Raw genomic sequence first — 21,106 nt, 5'->3', positions numbered from 1 at the left:
TCATTTGTCCATGAAACTTCATAAGGTTGGAAGGTAAAACACTTAGATTTCTCTTGTGAGCATAACCTACCAAACCATTTCACTTGAGGCTATGGTAAGAGAGATATCTCCTTTCAAAGTCATGGGGATTTTGTGTTTTAGTGAGTTTTGAGACCTTAGAAGCTTGAAAGGATCATCTCTCCTCATTCTATGATGATCCACGGTGAGTTTTCACATCTTAGAACATGTTATATCATGATTTCATAATTTTTGGATTTTCATAAATAGTGTCACTAAAATCAGAATTTGAGGGATGATTATGATGTGTTTCATTGTTGTTTAAATGTTATAGAGATGTATAATTATGTTTTTGTTATATATGAGCCATTAAACTTGTTGGTTGAGAAACCTAGCCTTTGACTCAAAAGAAAAAGAGGTAAGATTATGCTGAGATTAAAATGTTGATGTCTAGCCATGCAACTTAGTGATTTGTGTGATGATTGTGCTATTAATCCCCTTTGCATATTTACACTAGGTTGTAATTGTGTTGAAAGTGGTTATTGTTAGCATTTAAAGAGAAAGAAAGCAAAAAGAGAGGGAAAACAGAAAGCTACTATAAGGTAAACTTCTGGTCCTCGGGCATTAGTCCCTTGTATGTTCCATCATGCTCCCTACGGGTGTTCATCAATTAATCCAAACCGATTCAAACCGTGGTGATCAAACCGAAAAATCGAAAATCGAATTAACCGAAAATCGAAAAATCAAAAACCGAAAAAAAACCGCAAAATTTAATTAGATTGGATCGATTTTTGGGTGGGTTAGTGAAAATCCATCCATTCCAAATCGATCCAATGATTCTCCGACCTTACCATCTACCTACTTGGGCCTTTCTCCAATCATAGCCCAAAGACCATATATCAAAATTCTAAATCCAAGACCCATTAACCTATCATGTTGGAGAAAGTGGATTGTGCTGTATCTATGTTATGCTTTTTTTCTTGTATGATACATAATATATTTTTATTACATAGGTTATTGTTGTACAACAGCTCCTCTAAAGGATAAAAATTTGGATTACTTCCTATCTCAAGCAACCATATTATAAATTTTTTGTTGAAAGTAAAAGATGATAATTTAACTTCTTGTTGTACAATACTTCTAGATTACACAATAATCATCATACAAACTTTACAAAGTCGATACATACATATAAAAGATATGTTGTTTGCACAATAATCATCATACAAATATTAGGCTTTTCAAAAAACCGAAAACCGATCCGATCCAAACCAAATAAAATCGGATTGGATCGGATCGAATTTGAAAAAAAAATTCAAATCGAATGGATGATTACATGATTAAACCGAATGAGAATTTTGACCATTCATCTACATGAAAGTAAGTGAGAGTAGATATATCTTCTTAGTATTTTATGTAGATGACATTTTATTTGTGAGTAAGAGGTTAATTTATTGAATGAAACAAGAGCTTTTTATCTAAAAACTTTGATATGAAAGACCTTGGAGTAGCCTCTTTTCTGTATAGAACATGAGTGCTTTAGATTCCCTTAATTAGTAGGAGTTATAGAGGCTTACTTTTAAGTGTTTTAGATTCTTTTCCCTTGATCAGTGGGAGTTATATTCAAGTGAGAGTTATATTCAGTTTGCTTTTTTTTATTCACTGTTGTATACAAATTGATGATGATTTTGTGGCTTTTGTTTTAATTTTCATAATTGATGATCATCACTGTTGTTATTTCTAGAAATATATATATAGGGTATGATCTTTTTTCACCGGTATAAGAATAATAAATCTTACACTCAATCTTAACCGTTGATTTTCGATATCTGACGATTATAATTTACTAGAAATAAATAAATAATTAATACGAATAATCCAATCAATTACAATCATTTGGTGGACAGAAATCAAAGGTTAAGATTGAGTGTAAGATTTATTATTCTTACAATTATTTAAATTGACCTTGTCCCTATATATGTGTGTGTGTGTGTGTGTGTGTTTGTGTGTGTGAAATAATATCTTTAATCATGTTGTGAGCTTAAAGATGACTGAATGTCACAAATTTTGAGTTCGCATGTTGTATTGTGACATATTGGTTTATTTAACCTGAGCAATTTCATGTCATTTGGAAATTGTGTTAATTCAATTTCATATTGTTAAGAAATTGGATTGAAAGTAGCAATTTTATGTTGTTGAGAAATTACATTGACGATCGATAAGAATTAGTGCATTATATTATTGATCACATTTTGGCTTTAATTCATACTACGCTGCTAGGTCCATAATTCATGAAGACATAATGCTTATTGTATGTGAATATGGAAGGACATAATATATGTTATGTTATTTTCAACATGTTGATCGGCATGTTCATACAATAAGGTTATATTGGATTGAGATGTTGTAATTGGAATATTGTTTTCAAGATCGTGGCTATGTAAAATGTTTTTCCCTTGTTATTAACTCAATAGAGTCATTTCAAATAAATAAATTAATTAATTAATATAGCCCAAGTGGGAGAATGTTTGAAATTTTTATATATGGGCAATATTAATTAATGCTTTTGTATTTTCTAAATTAATTGGGTTAATAGATATTCCAATTTAATCTATTATTGTAAGCTTGTTGTGATCATGATAAGTTCGACTTTTGGTGTCTATTGGTATCAATCAGGCCTAGTTGGGCAGCATAATATAGACATTAGTGTCTGATTGGACTTCTATGACGAGTGGACCCATTAGACACATTGTTGATTAACATTTTGCTAGGTCCCCTCTCTAGCCTATATATGTTAAGGTTATACCCCGATAGTTGTCATGCTCCCATCGCACTGAGGCTGCCACTTTCAAAATAAGTCATGGAGAGGAAGATCCTAGTGCATCAAGTTACTTCCGCTTTGTGATGGTCCAAGGTACGCACATTTACACATTTCATTATATTATTGTTCGGTATTTTATACTCATATACATGATCCATGAATAATAAATCTTTCAGACACGAATCGCAATTTCACGTGTCGTGGGTTGACCCATGGCTAATGACACATTTTGCCACCCCTATTACCTACTATGCTTGCCCATAAACATATTAGCACCCTGGCATACTTTTCACCAAATTCAGTGGCACCTTGTCTTGGGATAAGGCCTCTAGTCCACTTTTTGCTACACTAGAAATCTGATCCAACGCGTCGTTAAGAAGGATATGCTCCAACGAAAAATCTCAAGGGTTCATCTCATAAAGATAATTGTTTTCTTTTACAACTTGCTTACTATGCTTGACGTCAACTTTCCTCCTTTACCTTGATTTGGAATAGGTTATTTTATATAATTTTCTTTAAAAATTATGAAAAAATTATTGACCCTCAAAATTTGTTGGGGTACATAAATAAGTTAATTTAAGCAAGTGCTTGATGAGTTACAATTTTAAACACAAACATTATTATGTTGATGATGATAGGGCTAGGATTGGGTCAAGTGAAGATTGGTCCAATCAATCATTATATAATAAGAGTAACAAAATTGAGAATTGTATAAGAAAAAAAAAATAGATCAAATAAATTCAGCAGTTCACATTCGATTTCACAGTTTAACTATAAAAGAAATGTCTATAATCAAAAAGTAAAACAAGGAATAAGCTTCCTCCTCCTTCTCCATCATGGCAAAGATGAAATTCAATGAAAAAATAATAATAATTAACAATCAAACTGAATTCTTCCAACTACGATGATCTTTGATGCAGTTCTAGTCAATATAAGCATGATGCAACATGACAAGGCATGATAAAATAGACAGGTCTTTGTGCCGAAGTAGCCAAACTTTAATTTCATGTTATCCATTATAGTTGTGAGCTACAATTTTTAGATTTGATGAGATGTGGATCCAATCCACTTGACATTAACAAGATTATGGATTTGATGTGTATAGCATAATCAACTAAAAACCAACCAATAATGTGTATTAGGGGTTGCACGGTTCTGTTTTTTATACCGATTTAGAAAAATTGAACCAATTTTAAAAAATGGTTTGATTCTTGAACCGATTCGAAGAAAATGGTTTGCTTCTTAAATTAAATTGAAAAAATATGGAGCAATTTAGTTCGCTTTGCTACTCGACTGAGTTTATTTAGTTTTTTCACACTCTTAAGAGTGAGTAGTTTGATTTTTAGCCCGAATCAATTTTGGAAGAAGGTTCGATTTTTGAACCAATTCAAAATAAAAAAATGGTTCAATCTTAAATTAGTTTGAACAATTATGATTCTTTTAGTGCGGTTTGGATTGTTTGTTTTAGTTTTTTTTCATACCCCTAATAAACATCAATCTCACAAGTTGAACGTTGTTCTATTTCGATCTTGAGAACTTCATACATATGGGTTGGCTTGTAAAGGCCCATTAAGGAGTCACACCTCTACTTCAATATATGGACCTCACGTGATCCTTCACTACCTACACATGTCACCCACTATGCACTTCCATAGTGGAGGTGCAATTCTTCACACTCAATAATGAGGTAATAGGCAAAACTGTTAGGTTTTCACTTTGTCTTATATCGTTAGGGAATATCTCCCACCAATATAAACTCATTTTATCTCATTGAAGAGTCATCTTGCATCTATCACTTTCATGAATGGTTACTCTACTAAATTCTAGAGTCACTAAGTGTGCCCTTACACATGCTCTCTTCTCTCAATCATACTTGATATGACACTCACGATGATTCTCTTAAAATTTTAGTTCATATCAATGCCTCATTAAACACCTATATAGCGAGATGAAGACCTAACTCTAACTCAAACGTATGGATGCGGTCTTGGGGTTTCTCTCTTTTTGGTAGTCTTTGCGGGTTTATTTTATGAGTTTTATAAAAGTTATGTTGTAGGAAAAGTAATTGTGTTATGTTATAGATATTCGTTTTCCGTGCTGTTTTTTTTTTTTTTTTTTTTGCTTAAAAAAATGCGAGCCCCATAAAATGTGTGTGTAGGAAACTTTTTGTAGTCATATTGCATGATGAATGCAGACCCTTATTTCATTGAATGAAAAACCGCAACTATAACATTAACAGCTAGGAGGGTGCTTTCTTTGTATTGAATAGTCTCCAAGGTGGCTCGAACCGTCAACCATGAGTAAATAATTTTCATTTGATCATTTGTTCACAATAATATTTTTTTAGAAAAAAAATATTTTCACACTTTTGGATTTTGGAGTGATTCTAAGTGTTTATTATAAACCATTAAATTTATCAGTTCATCTCTTACATAAATCATATGATCATGATAAATGTCTATTATGGATTTCCCTATGACTTTTAGTATTTTTCGATAATAAATGATAATTATACGATAAGTATTACACTTTATTATCTATATTAATTTTCATCCTAAATGTAATCCACATCAAATTAAAATTTTAGAATACTTAAATTTAAAATTTTATGAAATAAACAACTCCGACGAAACTTTTTTTTTTTTGAAAAAAGTTTTATGCAAAGAAAAATGTAATTGAATTACATAGTTAGAAAAATATAAAGGTTCAAATTCTAGAAATATCACCTGTAAAAAAAATCTAATTGTATTACTCCATTACTAAAATGGTTAGTGATCAGAACCAATTTTACCTGGCTGATTATGATGATTTTCCTTTATACAAATGATTTGATGTAACTTTAATTCATAGGTCTTAACTAGAATAAAGTTGGGGTGTACCTTCAAGATACTCCGACACTCAAGTCAAATTTTATGTGAGCAAGTTTATTCATGTAGAAAAAGATGTATACCTTGTATTCAACACACTTATATTTATAGTGAGGGAATGACATACTTGGGGGATGCACGTGCAATTAGTGAAGCAACAAGATATTTCAATTGATCCTTATGTGGGTAGCTGAAGTTCATTTAGCAAAGGAGTTGCATAAATAATATGGCTGAAGTATAATATAGTTTTTCTTGACTAAATTCCTTTATTGAAGATATCTTTCTTCCTGGTGAAAGCTTTAAATGTGGGCTTTATATTTCATTCCATATTAGTTATATTATAAGCTAAAAGTACAAAGATGTGATGGCCGAAGGAGGTTGATTGAGGATATTCTCTGATTATATAACCAAAAAAAGTACAAAAATGTCATGATAAAAAAATGTTATAATTGTATTAGCAATTTAAAAAATCAAAATGAAAAAAAAAATCTCTTTCGCTTTAACTGTCTTAAGTATTCTAAGGGCTCGTTTGAACGGACTTTCAAAAATAATATTTTTTTATAAAAGTTAAAGCTATTTAAATTTATTAAAAAATATTTAATTTTTAAAAAAAATATTTGACTTTAAAAAAAAAAAAACAAATTTTTAGCTTTTTTGTGACTTATGTTTTTTTTTAAAAAACTGGCATCCAATTTTTTGTTTTGAAAAAAAAATAACGTTTGAAAAGAAAAAAAAAAAACCCCTCCAAACATGCCGTAATCCTGTAGACTTTTAAATTGGACTATGTCTGCGGACCAGTCCCATTGGTGCCGTTCACGTTGCGCCATTTGAAAAGTATTCTACGAAGTGAACCCCTATATTTTACCTAATTAAAATATTTATTACTTAATATTTTATCTATTAATCGTTTCATTTTATATTTGTTAATTGATTACTTAATACTTCAGTGGAGCGATTTAATTCTTTAGACAAAAAAATTATTTATCTTTTTAGATTAGACAAAAAACTAGCTATGAGCACAATGACGAAGATCACACTCCCTGCATTTTCGAAGTTATCAAATGCCATGAATGACTTGCACAACACAAGTATCACAAATGCTACTATTGAAAAATAACAAAAAATAAAATACATTACTTATTTAACATGTTTCCACATTAGCTAAATTCAAGTTACTTATTTCTATTTTGTCTAGCAAGAACTCAAATTTTAATTCATAAATCATAACTATTCATTTAAGTAATATTATTAAGGGAAAAATAAATTTTATGCTGCACGAGATTTCTAATTTCATGTTATAGATATATTAAGTGTGAGAGTCACTTATTTAAAAAAATAAAAAATGAGTGTCACACTTTTTTATGATATATATATATATATAATTTATTTTCTTACGTAAGATAAGAAAAACAAATTTCTATTATTAATGGCTGTATTTTTGTGGAATTTTCATGTAGTCCACAGTTGATGATGCCGTGTCCAACGTTACAAAATTCAAAGAACCTACGCTCAAGACTAAGTACACGCGTGAAGTCATCAATAGAACATTTACGAGAAAAGTTTCTGTGTGTGCTGCAGGAGTACAAAAATACCATGGTCCCCTATTTTCACAAAAGAAAAAATTCACTTTATTTATTTTTTTATTTATATTTTCATCTATGTCTCCCATTTTTTAAAGTTGGACCACTGAATTTTTGTGCTATTGAAGCATAAACTTTTCTCAACATTTACAAGTCAGATCATTTTTATTTTTTTTGGTTTTCTATAATTATTTCTACCCATTTGAATGAGATTAATTCTCTCTGTGACATAGAATTGACCCCAAAGTATTTTACCTAGAAATTGGAAAAATGACTTTTCAATCATAATTGTATGCTCTTTGCAGCACATTCCGCTTATCATAGAATCCATCCCACAAATAAGATAGGTTGCAGAAGCCATCTGAAACCATCAATGGAATTGAATGACGTCATATTAAGACAACACAAGTAAGTCATGCTGTTACTATATAAAGAAGGCTCAAAACCAAAGTAATAAAGTATGATCATCTTCTCAATTTATTACTTAAGCTCATTTATCAAACACTAAATTGCACAAAGATCTAAAGCAACATTGCAACCATCTTGCGTTATATCACACCAGATCCCACTACAAACTTATTTCGAACTTTAATTGAATCAGACTTAATCGTGTGTGGTCAGACCTATTATTCTTTGGACGGATCATACAAGACTTAAAAATTCGATACAATTTTGTTTTATACTAGAAAAAAACTATTCTTATATTGTTGGAAAGTAATTTTCTTGCTTGTAGGCCCATCGATTTTCGTATTTTTTTTTTATTTTTTATAAATGAGTGGCCCCACCACATGATTATGATTATGTGTATGGTTGAAGAGAAAACATCCTATGCAACAATCTTTTTCATTCATGGGTTTTCTTGTATGCTTCTCGAAGAAGAATTTTCTTTGGTATGTCTATCATTGATGCATGTCATATTTTACTGATTATGTGACCCCTTATTTCCAGCAGATAATGCATAAAAGAAATTCTCTTCATTTCATAGACTAGAGTTTTGAAGAAAGTATTTTCCTGTGTTTGGAAACCACCTTTTATTGTAACAATATTCTTGTTCAAAGAAATGTCAAAAACAAATAATAAATTTTGATATAAAAGAATTATAAAACCAATAATTTTTATAAAGAAGATCAGTATGCATCGGTATAAATTAAGTCACTCTTATACCATTTTTTTTTACTGGATAATTTTATTTCAAAATTCAGCATTGGTTTGAAAGTTCCTATCACATATGTAGTAGTTATAAAATATTACAATAATCTAAACTTTTTTAGTATACATCAAATTTACATTTAATGCTTTACCAATCCAAATGCATCTCTGAGTTGACGAAGTCAAACACAAAAATTCAACGTAGACAAAGACTTCAGCATCATAAGGGAATCCAATAGTGTTTAATTTGATATATATCAACAACATCTTCCAAAACACAAGGACCAAGTTGATTCTAGCCATGGCTTCTTCTCTGCTACCCCTTTTGCTATGCTCACTGATTCTACTACCCTTTTGTGTTCTAGCCCAAACCAGAAGCCAGATAAACGTTGGGGATTCTCTTAAAGCAGAATCTAGCAACTCCACATGGGTAGTTTCACCTTCTGGTGACTTTGCCTTTGGCTTTCTACCACTCACAGACACTGATCTTTTCATTCTTTGCATTTGGTATGCAAAGATTCCAGACAAAACCATAATCTGGTATGCTAACACAGATAATCCTACACCAAAGGACTCAAAAGTTGAGCTTAATGCTAATGATGGGTTAGTGCTTACTGCTCCTGATGGTAACCAGTTATGGAAGACACAAGGCCTTAGTGTTGGGGTTGCTAATGGTGTCATCAATGACACTGGCAACTTTGTTCTTCGGGATGGTAACTCCAACAGTGTGTATGAGACTTTCAAGGATCGTAGAGACACCTTGTTGCCCTCTCAGATTCTTGAAAAGGGTGGAAAGCTTTCTTCTAGACTTATGGAGACAAATTTCAGTAAAGGAAGGTTTGAGCTTGTTTTTCAAAATGATGGTAATCTTGTGATGCATTCTATAAATTTACCATCTGGATATGCTAATGAAAACTATTATGAAAGCAAAACTGTTGAGTCCAATACATCAAGTCCTGGAACTCAATTGGTCTTTGATAGTTTTGGGAACATATATATTTTGAGAAAGAACAATGAAAAATACAATTTTTCAGAAGTGAGTGGAGTCTCTACCACTCAATTTTATCTTAGAGCAACTCTTAATTTTGATGGGGTGTTCACACTCTATCAACATCCAAAGAGTTCCTCCGGGAATCAAGGTTGGACCTCAATATGGTCTCAACCAGATAATATCTGTAGTTACAATGTTAATTCAGGTAGTGGAGTTTGTGGATACAATAGCTTTTGTACCTTGGGAGATGATAAGAGACCAACATGTCAGTGCCCAAAAAGGTACTCACTACTTGATCCTAATGATCCATATGGTAGCTGCAAACCAGATTTCATAATGGGATGTGCAGAAGATGAACTTAGCAACAGGCAAGATCTCTATGAGTTTGAGGTTTTGATCAATACTGATTGGCCTCTTGCAGACTATGTGCTTCAAAGTCCTTTCACTGAAGATGAATGCAGACAGTCTTGTATGGAAGATTGCATGTGTGCTGTTGCAATTTTCAGGTTAGGTGATCACTGCTGGAAGAAGAAGTTGCCACTTTCAAATGGGAAAGTTGATGCTACACTTAATGGTGCTAAGGCCTTTATTAAAGTGAGGAAAGATAATTCCTCCTTTGTTGTTCCTACAATCATTGTGAACAAGAATAGGAGCACTTTGATTATGGTTGGATCTTTCCTTTTGGGTAGCTCAGCTTTTCTCAATCTCATATTGATTGTTGCAATATGCTTGAGCACTTCCTTCATTTTTCAGTACAAGAAGAAGCTTAGAAGAGTTAGCAAAAGTGACACTGTTGCTGAAACCAATTTGCGTTGCTTCACTTATGAGGAGCTTGAAGAAGCTACCAATGGATTTGACAAGGAGCTAGGAAGGGGTGCTTTTGGTATTGTTTATGAAGGAGTAATAAACATAGGTTCCACAACTCGTGTGGCAGTTAAAAAGTTGAACACTTTTCTCTTGGATGAGGTTCAGAAGGAATTCAAGAATGAACTGAATGTCATTGGTCTCACACATCATAAGAACTTGGTTCGTTTGCTTGGATTTTGTGAGGCTGAAGAAGAACGGTTACTAGTTTATGAGTACATGAGCAATGGCACTTTAGCAAGTTTTCTTTTCAATGGGGAAAAACCAAGTTGGAAACTTAGATTACAAATTGCATTTGGTATTGCTAGAGGACTTAGATATTTACATGAAGAGTGCAACACCCAAATCATCCATTGTGACATAAAGCCTCAAAACATTCTCCTTGATGATTACTTTAATGCAAGGATTTCTGACTTTGGATTGGCTAAGCTTTTGAAAATGAACCAAAGCAGAACCAATACTGGCATAAGGGGAACAAAAGGGTATGTTGCAATTGAATGGTTTAGAAACATGCCTATCACAGCTAAAGTGGATGTGTATAGCTATGGGGTATTGCTACTTGAGATAATAGCATGCAGAAAAAATGTAGAAATGGAGATAGAAAATGAAGGGAAAGCAATCCTAACTGATTGGGCTTGTGACTGCTATGCAGATGGTAATTTGGCTGCCTTGGTTGAGAATGACAAGGAAGCATTGGATGATAAGAAGAACTTGGAGAGGTTGGTAATGATTGCCATTTGGTGTGTTCAAGAGGATCCATGTCTTAGACCCACCATGGGAAATGTGACACAAATGCTTGAAGGTGTTGTTGAAGTGCAAGTTCCACCATGCCCCGCACCTATTAGTATTCAATATTCTCTAGATTAATCAGTTGGTGCTAGTCCTTGGTATGTTATCTTATGTCTGTGTATTCAGTTTTAGCTTTATGTTTGTTCCTTCAGCATTAGCACTATAAGTTTATAAATAGTGAGAGCAATTATGAATCTGTTTATGATGCTCATAAAACTTTGATACATGTACCTCAATTTATGTTAATATACTCTATGTAAACTACATCTGAGAGATATAATATAAAATTATTAAAGGTTCATTGCTTATAAACTTGAACTGTTGGGTGTGATGATTGCTTTATCATGATATCAGAATTTCTGTAATTACGGGGTCATGAGTTTAATCATTATAACCCTCCACTTTCTAGTGGAATTAAGTTAACACCCTGATGTATTGTTCACTCTTTAAGTCCAAATAACTCTTGCGTGATAGAGTGTGTTAGAGAGATATAATATAAAAATTACTGATGAACTTTCACGGAATAAGTTTGAACTCTTGGGTGAGATAGTTGCTTGTGTATAATAATGTCAAGTGCACAACAAAATCTCAAAAGCATGGTATTCGAGTACAATGCTTGTTTAACCAAAACAGATTCAAGAAACAGGGCATATAATCCTCCTAATTAAACAATCATGTTATAAATTCAAGTGAGCTAATGCATAATGTTTTGATTGATTTATAATTAATAATTCAAATTAAACGTATATATTGTTATTATCAAATTAAAATACAAATTTTTCCTTAATGGAAATTATCTTTGACAGCAGTTTTCTTCATCCTTCTCAATTTATTCAGAATTATTATCCCCTAATTTTTTTTTATCAATTATCTTATTATTATTTTTTTAATCCAAATCTATGGGCTAACCTAAATTATTAGGGACTCAAATGAAATACAGAAATTAAGCTCCCCTAATAAACATTCCTTTTTTTAGTTCTGTTTCTGGAGAAAAATTATATTTATATTTTATTTTTATGCTTAAGAAGAATTTTTGAAAAAAAAATGTTTCATAACATAATTTATTTATATTTTAACTAAGAGATAATATATATTTAATAAATGATTAAAAAAGTAATTTGTTTTTAAATTTCTTCACCGATTCATTGATTAATCAACTAATCCGATAAAGAGGGTAGAACGACAAGTGCAGGAAAACTCTTTATATCAAATTTTTAACACAATTATTTTTTATTTATATCATTTAATGTTTCTGAACTACCGGTTTGTTCCTAGAATATAAAAATAAACTAATTTTATTAAACACTATTTTAACTATTTAAAATAAGAGTTTAATGTTTCTACAGTCAATAAAAATAAATTTATCTTCAGTGAACTTAAAATAATATCATTTTGAGATTGAAATATTAAAAAAAATTATAATAATAAAGACTAATACAACACTAAAATAAATTAGAATTATAAAAATATATTTTTTCAACTCTAACTCATTGGAGATAACTTATTTTTATTTACGGGACAAACATTAAACCTTTAAATTAATTATATTGTACAACTATCTGACTCTATTAAACACTTTGTTAAAGTAGGAAGTGGATTCTCACACATGTTATTTAACGCAATAATGTCACTAATAGGATGTAACTATTTATTCATAAATTAGTGTTATAGAAATAAGATGGACCCGGAAACCAATGAATCGTTTATATAATTGACCCGATTTCGGCTATAAAATAGAACGGTGTGACTCTGCCGGCTTTAATAAAAATTGATGAACCGGTGACCCAGCTTAGTTTATAAAAAATAATAATAATTTATTTTTATCAATTGATTTTTATTTTGAAGTATTTAAGTAATTTGTTGTTTATGTATCTATAACATTAATATTATCTTGATTATATAATATGTAGAAAATTTTGATTTAATTTATAATTAAAAATATCATCTACTAAACTTGAACCACCAGTATTACTAATATTATATGTTTGATTGATGTTTTGTTAAACAATTATATGTAATTGATTATTTTTCATATTAAAATATTAAACATAACGTAACTTAAATGTAGAGATTTAAATTTGAGGAAGGATCCGTTTACCAAATTTTTTTTAAATTTTTTTACAAATTATACTATGTTCTCTCGGGAGAACATAGTATAATGAGTGTTCTCCCGGGAGAAGATAGTGTAGTTTGTAAGAATTTGTAAACAAAAAAGTTTGTAAATATAATTTACCTCTTTAAATTTTTTTAATGAATTTTATTTTTAATTTCTAACTTGTGAGAACCAATAAGAAAAAAGGGTACAATTACATAAACTTAACATATAAATAAACACAAACGCAGTTTATAAATGACTAAGTTTAAGGGAAATAATAATCTATTTGTTGAATGAGATTATTATGTTATATCAAATTGAATGTGGACCATTTTAAATTTTTTCGTTTAAAATTAGTGTCTATATTTCAGGCAAAAAAATTTATTTAATGTTTTTTAATAAATTAATTACGCATTTATTATAATTTTAAAAATAATTACACATTTATTGTACGACGCCCATTTTGGACGTCACCAATGACGTCTAAATTGGGCGTCACTCAAGAGGCTATCACGCCTAAATTTGGGCGTCACTTATCAGGTGTTGACACGTGTCATATTTTTTTTTTCCAAAAAAAACAATAATTTAATCATAAAACTTCTGAAGGCCATAACTTTTGACTCAGGTATCCAAATCAGGTAATTCTTTTTTTGATTCCACATAACTTTTCGAGATCTACGCAATGACATCTCATTTGATATATTTTATTTCTCACAAACATAATTTAAATTTGCAAGAATGATATTATAAGAGCGGTTAAATCCAGAAGCCTCTGAGTTCTGGGTTTGTGATTTAATATAAAAAAATAAATAAAGATTTGATTTGTGATCTAAATTAAAAAAATAAATAAAGATTTGATTTCTGATTTGATTCGTAGTCTGAAATTAATGATGACTTATAAATATTTTTCAAAAATAAAATCTTTCTTCCTTAGAGATTTAGAATATTTATTTTATTATTTTATTTATTAATACATATTTTTCAAATTGATTTTTGAGTTTAAATCACAAATCAAATCTTTATTTTGTTTTTCTTATTAATAATAATTTCTATTTTTAATTTAAATCACAAACCAAATTTTTTTTAATAAAAATAAAAAAATTTATTTTTTTAATTTAAATCACACATCAAATCTTGATTTATTTTTGATATTAAATCACAAACTCAGAACTCAGAGGCTTCTGAGTTTAAAAATGTGACACGTGCCAACACGTGTCAACACCTGACACGTCACCAATCACGTCTAAATTGAGTTTCAATCAAGAGGCAATCACGCCTAATTTAGGTAATTTTATTTTTGAAATACATTCATGAGCCATCATTAATTTCAGACCACGAATAATAACCCAGAAGCTTATAACATTAATTGTTAATTTAAAAAATAATATACTTCTTCCTTAGAGATTTAGAATATTTATTTAAGTATTTCCTTTATTTCTACAGATTTTGCAAATTGATTTTTTAGTTTAAATCACAAATTAAATCTTTATTTTGTTTTCCTTATTAATAATAATTTTTATTTTTATTTTTATTTAAATCACAAACCAAATTTTTGTTATAATAAAAAAAATTATTATAAAAAAAATTTAAATCACAAATCAAAATTTTATTTATTTTTTTATATTAAATCACAAACCCAGAACTCAGAGGTTTCTGGGTTTAACCGCTCTTATAATACCATTTTTGCAAATATAAATTGTGTTTGTGAGAAATAAAATATGTCAAATGAGATGTAATTGCGTAGATCTCGAAAAGTTATGTGGAATCAAAAAAAGAATTATCTGATTTGGATACCCAAGTCAAAAGTTATGGCCTTAAGAAGTTTTATGATTAAATTATTATTTTTTTGGAAAAAAAAATATGACACGTGTCAACACCTGATGAGTGACGCCCAAATTTAAGCGTGATTGCCTATTGAATGACGCCCAATTTAGGCGTCATTGGTGACGCCCAAAATGGGCGTCTTATTGTGCAATAAATATGTAATTATTTTTAAAACTATAATAAATGCGTAATTAATTTATTGAAAAACATTAAATAAATTTTTTTGCCCTATATTTCATTTGAGCTCACAACTATATTTCATAAATCACAGAAAAACAGAGTAAAAGCTCAGTGCATTTTGTGAGCACGTTCTAAAAGTTTAATCGTTCGCTCGAAGCAAGAGGCAACTTAGTGAAGGTTTTGTTCGGAAACCCTAATTCTTGAGCATGTTTTGATTTCTTGTTATGTTATTACTTCAATTTCTGCAGTTATTTCTTCACTTTCTTGTTTTATTTTGGATTTGGATTTTTACTTTTTGTTGATTGTCGTTTAGGGTGCCAATATTATTGTCCACATGGGTGTGTTATGTTTTTTTTTTTGCCTATTTAACGCTGCGTAAAGAGAGAGAGAGAGAGAATGCATTGAACATTAGAAAATTCTTTTGGCCTCCAAGGATTAGGGTAGCAAAGAATTTTTATGGACACAGGAAAAAAAGATGTTGTGGAAATCACATTTCAAAACTAACAACTTCAAATAATAATAATAATAATAATTAATTTCTTATTTTGCTAAATACAATTCTATGTATTTCTTTGTTAGTAGAGTTCATTGAATGTACACATATAGCTCTAATAGAGTTTATGTTATTGTATTAACAGCTATTCTTGTATGAGCTTTTGGATTTTTTATTTTATTTTTAATTAGAAGCTACTTATAAGTTAAAACTAAAAAAAAAAATTAAAAGTTATTTGGTGATTACATGAAATTTTTAGTTTAAAAGTTACTTAAAAACACATATTTTAAAAAAACTCCCCCTCTCTATTTCTATAACTTTTTATTTCAAAAAACACACAATTCAAGAAAAGTAGCTTAAAAAAAAAAACTTCTCCTAAGAGTTTTTGGCTTTTAGCTTTTTTCTTCAGAATAAAAAAAAAACTTTTCATTGTAAGAGTTTTTTTCAAAACATATTTAACCTAACTTTTGCTTATAAATAATCTCTAACTTAAATAAAGAGAAAATTCAAACTCGCTTTGAAAATGATCACTTTTAAATTTCAAGAAGCTTATAACTATTAACTAGTCATGATTTAAGTTTTCCCCTTTTAGCAAGATAGGGCAAGGCAGTGATAATTTTTTTTTCTCAATAGTAGATAATAAAATACCCAAACCCCCCATTGTCTTCCATTTGAAACTCTCTTTTAAGGAGGGGCAAATTGATCATTTTACTCAAATTATTCACAAACAAAAAGACCACACCACTAGGGTGCTAAACGAACCAGGAGTCTTTGCCTCGGCTCGCGAAGGCATGAACTTACATGTCTAAAATTGGTTGTTGGCAGCAGACTTGAACATGTATAAAAGTTCGTTTAATAAAAAGGTCTGAGGCTCCAATTCAAAAGCTCGGCCTTAGAGTCTCTCATGCTGACCTAGTATATTATTATTATTATTATTATTATTATTATTATTATTTTATGTTTTTTATACTACTTGTAATAACTCTCTCTTTCTCTTCAATCCATTTCACCCCATTTTATTGGTTAAACAGACTTTTTGAATGATTTTGTTCTATATTATGTTGTTTGGATATACATTGAATTTATAAATATTTATGGAATTACTAGTGTTGTTAATTCTATATTTTGTTTGGATGAATTTTTGTTATTATTTTTTTAAACAGGATAAATCAGGCTTTTATTTTTTGTAAATAAGCCACATGGCGATAATTATATTTATAACAGGTCTGTCTGACACATTTTGACACAGGCTTAGCCTCTTAAGACCAAAGTTCGGCTCGGCTCGCCCGTTAACACCCCTACACACCACCTTACAAGTGATGAATCTTCTTCCTTCTCCATAAACCGTCGGCCACCATATCTTATTCTTCATACTTCTTCGCAAACACTCGATTTCTCCCAAAGCCACCTTCATCTTTTCACCACTAATGTGTCTTTTTGACATTGATAGCATATATGTGTATACCCCAAGAGTCGACGCAGGTAGTTACACTCGATGGTATCATAGCTATTTCCCAACGGGAAACCTATGGTGATCTGATCTTTTGTATTGTATTATATATGTGTTTGCATAGGGAATAGTCCAATATGGAACATTATTTTGCATGGTTGAGTATTATGTTGTGAGGTGTGAACTTGATCAACTCACTGCAGTGTATGATGTGTGCAGGATCATGGTAAACAGTAGACGTACACCGACAACTCCAGATGAGGGGGTTGACCCTATGAAGGCTGCTCTTATTGGCATGCCCCAGGCTATACGAGATCTAGTCCAAGAGCTAAGAGCAGGTAAAGTTGATAGGGTTCAGGACTTCAATCAGCAAGGGGCAAGACCAGCAGTTGGTGTTGACCAACATTGGTTGATAGAGTTCAGGAAGCATCAGCCTCCATCATTTTTGGGAGAGTATGACCCGGATGCGGCCGCTAAATGGCTGCGCGACTTGACCAAGATCTTTAGAGTGATGGAGTGTTCTGACTCGCAGAGGGTAAATTTTGCTACTTACATGTTGCAAGGAAATGCTGATTGGTGGTGGGATGGTGTCAAAGCCCAATTAGAGCAACAGGGGACCGAGATTACGTGGCAGGTATTTGAGGAGGCTTTTCTTAACAAGTATTTTTCCCGGGATGTCTGTAACACCCCGTATATATCCGGTAATGTTATCATACTATCGTATTAAGCAGCGCTTAATTAAAAATGCGGAATATCTTTTTCTTTTCAATTATGATGACATTATCGTTACCAACTTGCTTATTAAACATTTAATAAAACATCGCCTGTATGTAATTGCAATAAAATAGCTATCCGAAATACCTCATAATATAGATAATAAAAGTGTGGCTCTAGTCACGGAACTACAACAACATAGACCGGACCATCTAATAGTTTATACAACTCCAAACCAAAAGCACTAACATAAAGTGTCATCGACAATCCTCATGCTCAATCAAATAAGGCAACAGGCCCAACATCAGTCTCAACAACAACATAATCATAAATAATGGAAAACATAAACAGCATCCATATCCAGTCATGGCAGCAAACAACATAATATCATCAACTAAGCTCTGGCCTCCTGCCGCCAGAAGCATCAGTCACCAAACTATCGGAACCTGAAATAAGCATTCCCCAAACGTGGGGTGAGATCTCTAAACAAGAAATCTCAGTAAGATAAAGGGTCCTCAAGGATCTTCCACCCCAAGCTCACTTACATGTGCAATATAAGTTCAAAAGCAGTTATCATCATCAGTTCTAAAATAGTGCAATGCAGCTGATAATCATGTCATGTGTGTCAATTCTATTCTACTGGCCAGAGAAATACAGGATTTACATACGCAAAATACCCACACTAGTGCAAGACGCTACTTGTATTTACCCTGGATCACCATATTGTATGACACCACATACTCAGGCTCACCGTCAAGATGAAACAACACATGCATATTAAAAGTCCTTACACATAAAGCTCAACAGCATTTCAAATATTCAAAGCATGTAACACATCATGCATACAACCACACCCCCATGGGACATGGTGGAACCACAACGTGGCTAAACCGAGGACACGAAAGCTTACCTTGCAAGCTAACTCCAACAGCCAAGAGTCCACAGCTCAAAGTCCAAACACAGCAGATTCACAATCTGTTATGGACCAATACTATATCAATAATAATGCAACACAAACATATAAATTAAAGACAACGTCTTTCCTTACGTTTTACGTCTTAAGGCTCCATACCAAGCCATAAGTCCTTAATTACAACGATTCTGACTTAGTTCATTAATTACAGAAGTTCAACTTCATCAATCTAAGGTCCACCAACCCCCAATAGCCTACTGTACACACAACACAGCTACTGTTCTACGAAATCCCAGAATATCTGGATATCCCTCGGGACCATATCCGGATATGCAATATCCGGATATCCAGAATCCCATATCCGGATGTCCAAATCCCATATCCGGATATCACATATCCGGATATTGTTCGGGCACATATCCGGATATTTCACAACAGAATGCAGAAACTGCATTTCGTGAAGATATCCTTCCAAGGTTGGGTTTTTACCGATTTTAAACACCTAAACATGCATTTCTAGGTGTGTTTGACCAACCCCAACATTAAGTTATCATCTTTTAACCTTTACATGCATCAAGGTTCCATTTTTAAGCTTAAAGACTCAAGATCAAAGGTGATAAAGCTTACCAAAGCTCAAACTCAGAAAAAGGGTGCTCTTGGAGCTCACACAACAGCTCCAAGGTTCTGACTTCAAGGGTGCACGAAAATGCCTTCACAAAGGTTGGTTCTTTCTCACCAAAGGTCACCACTTGGACCTCAAAATGCCATGACTATGGCTTTCAACACCCAAACCACCCAAAACCAGCACCCTCACCCACACACAGAGGATGGAAACTCAGAATACACCCTCACACTTCCTCACCATGCATGTTCTTAAGTGTATACAAGCTCAAAGAGGGAAGAAATCAAGTAAAGGTGACAACTTGAGTTCAAAAATGGTGAAAGGAGGCAATGGAACAGTAAACCACCATCAGCCCACCAAGTGCTTCACGTAGGAATTCTGGTATGCCTAGGATTATGTGCTAAAATACATATACATAGTCACTTAGCCAATTAACACACAGTATTAACTTTAATTGCTACGCTTAGCATTTTAATCCCAAACTTTGGAATCTGAAACTACACATTTTTTCAAGAATTATCATATTTTTCTTATAATTTTCTGAGCACCTTTCCGGTACGCGCTTTTACAAGCCAGTACCGGTTTCTAGCACCAGTTCTCATTTTTTGAACTTGAAACTTGTTTTACAAGTCCTACATATTATTCTAGTAATTATCATGCACTTACATTAATTTTTCGGGATACTTTTTCGGTACGCACTTATACCGACTAGCAGAATCGGTATCTGCACTTTTCTTCCGAAAAGCGACTTTCAGCATTATTACTCACTTACTATAATTATTAAAGCCTCATAATAATTATTAGGGTCAATTATGGAATCATTTCCTAATTTTGCATAATTTATTAATTAAATTCCTTAATTAACGGTGCAGGTTCTTACAATGTCCGCGAACAGAAGGAGATGGACTTTGGTGCACTGAAGCAAGGAAGCATGACTATTGACGAGTACACAACAAAGTTTGAAGATTTGGCCCAATACACCAACGAGGGAAGAAGCAGGAGCGATGAGCAATGGTTGGTTTCAATGTATAAGAGGAACTTGAGGCCAGAGCTGCAATTTAAGCTAGTTGGCTTTCTAATTAAAGACTTGACCACTCTAATCAATACCTGCATAGTCCTAGAGCAATGGGAGGAGACAAAGAAGGCTAGGGTCAGTGGCCCCGATAGAGATGAGCAACATAAGGGGGTAGGTCAGGTCAAGGGCAAAGCCCTCCAACTACAGGTTCAGGGAAACAATTAAGTTTAAGAGGGATGGAGGCCTTTGGAGCCAGAGACCGGGAGCTACGAGATATCCCCGTTGCAGCACCTGCCGGAAGGACCACCTGGGCGAGTGCAACTTTGGCCAGAACGTATGCTATACGTGCGGCAAGCCAGGACACTTGTCTAAGGAGTGTACCCAGGGAGCGGATCCTTAGCCTACCTAAAGACCACAGATTGGAGGAAGAGTCTTCACTCTCAGTTACTCAGGGTTTGTGTTATTTAATCACTATTGTGCATGTTACAAATTGTTGAACTAATGCATGTTTGCACAGAGTTGAAGTTTAAATATTATTATAATTGTGTATTAATCTGATACAAAGAGGTCTCTATTTATAGAGACTAAAAAACCTAATTCTTGACCTAATGGGCTTGGCCCAATACAACAAATACTAATAATAATAAAAGACCTAATATTTACAACACTCCCCCTCAAGCTGAGGAATAGATATTTATCATTCCTAGCTTGCTAGTAAGTTCTTGAAATATGTCTGAAGGAA

The 21,106-nt window shown here is 32.2% G+C and overlaps 2 protein-coding genes across 2 annotated transcripts; both read left to right on the top strand.

The window, feature by feature from the left end:
* Positions 1–8,715: 8,715 nt before the first annotated feature.
* Positions 8,716–11,352, top strand: LOC133296151 (G-type lectin S-receptor-like serine/threonine-protein kinase LECRK3). Its single transcript, XM_061495100.1, has one exon. The coding sequence runs from the start codon at positions 8,716–8,718 to the stop codon at positions 11,134–11,136; it is 2,421 nt and encodes an 806-aa protein (XP_061351084.1). The 3' UTR covers positions 11,137–11,352.
* A 5,971-nt stretch (positions 11,353–17,323) lies between these two features.
* LOC133296154 (uncharacterized) lies at positions 17,324–20,589 on the top strand. The gene is made up of 2 exons (XM_061495103.1): positions 17,324–17,780; positions 20,222–20,589. The coding sequence occupies exons 1-2, from the start codon at positions 17,324–17,326 to the stop codon at positions 20,587–20,589; spliced, it is 825 nt and encodes a 274-aa protein (XP_061351087.1).
* The last annotated feature ends 517 nt before the right edge of the window (positions 20,590–21,106 follow it).

Source organism: Gastrolobium bilobum, unplaced genomic scaffold, assembly GCF_033153095.1.
Source record: "Gastrolobium bilobum isolate Gb01-03AN ecotype WA unplaced genomic scaffold, APGP_CSIRO_Gbil_v1 utg8217, whole genome shotgun sequence".
Lineage (NCBI taxonomy): Eukaryota > Viridiplantae > Streptophyta > Magnoliopsida > Fabales > Fabaceae > Gastrolobium > Gastrolobium bilobum.
The sequence above is the reverse complement of the archived record's forward strand: the minus strand, read 5'-3'. Positions and strand labels throughout refer to the sequence as shown.

Bases quoted from the DNA above. Each gene is read 5' to 3' on its own strand.
- LOC133296151 (XM_061495100.1), top strand. From the start codon at position 8,716: ATGGCTTCTTCTCTGCTACCCCTTTTGCTATGCTCACTGATTCTACTA.
- LOC133296154 (XM_061495103.1), top strand. From the start codon at position 17,324: ATGGTAAACAGTAGACGTACACCGACAACTCCAGATGAGGGGGTTGAC. The intron at 17,781-20,221 runs GTAACACCCCGT...TTAACGGTGCAG, and splicing joins GTATTTTTCCCGGGATGTCT to GTTCTTACAATGTCCGCGAA.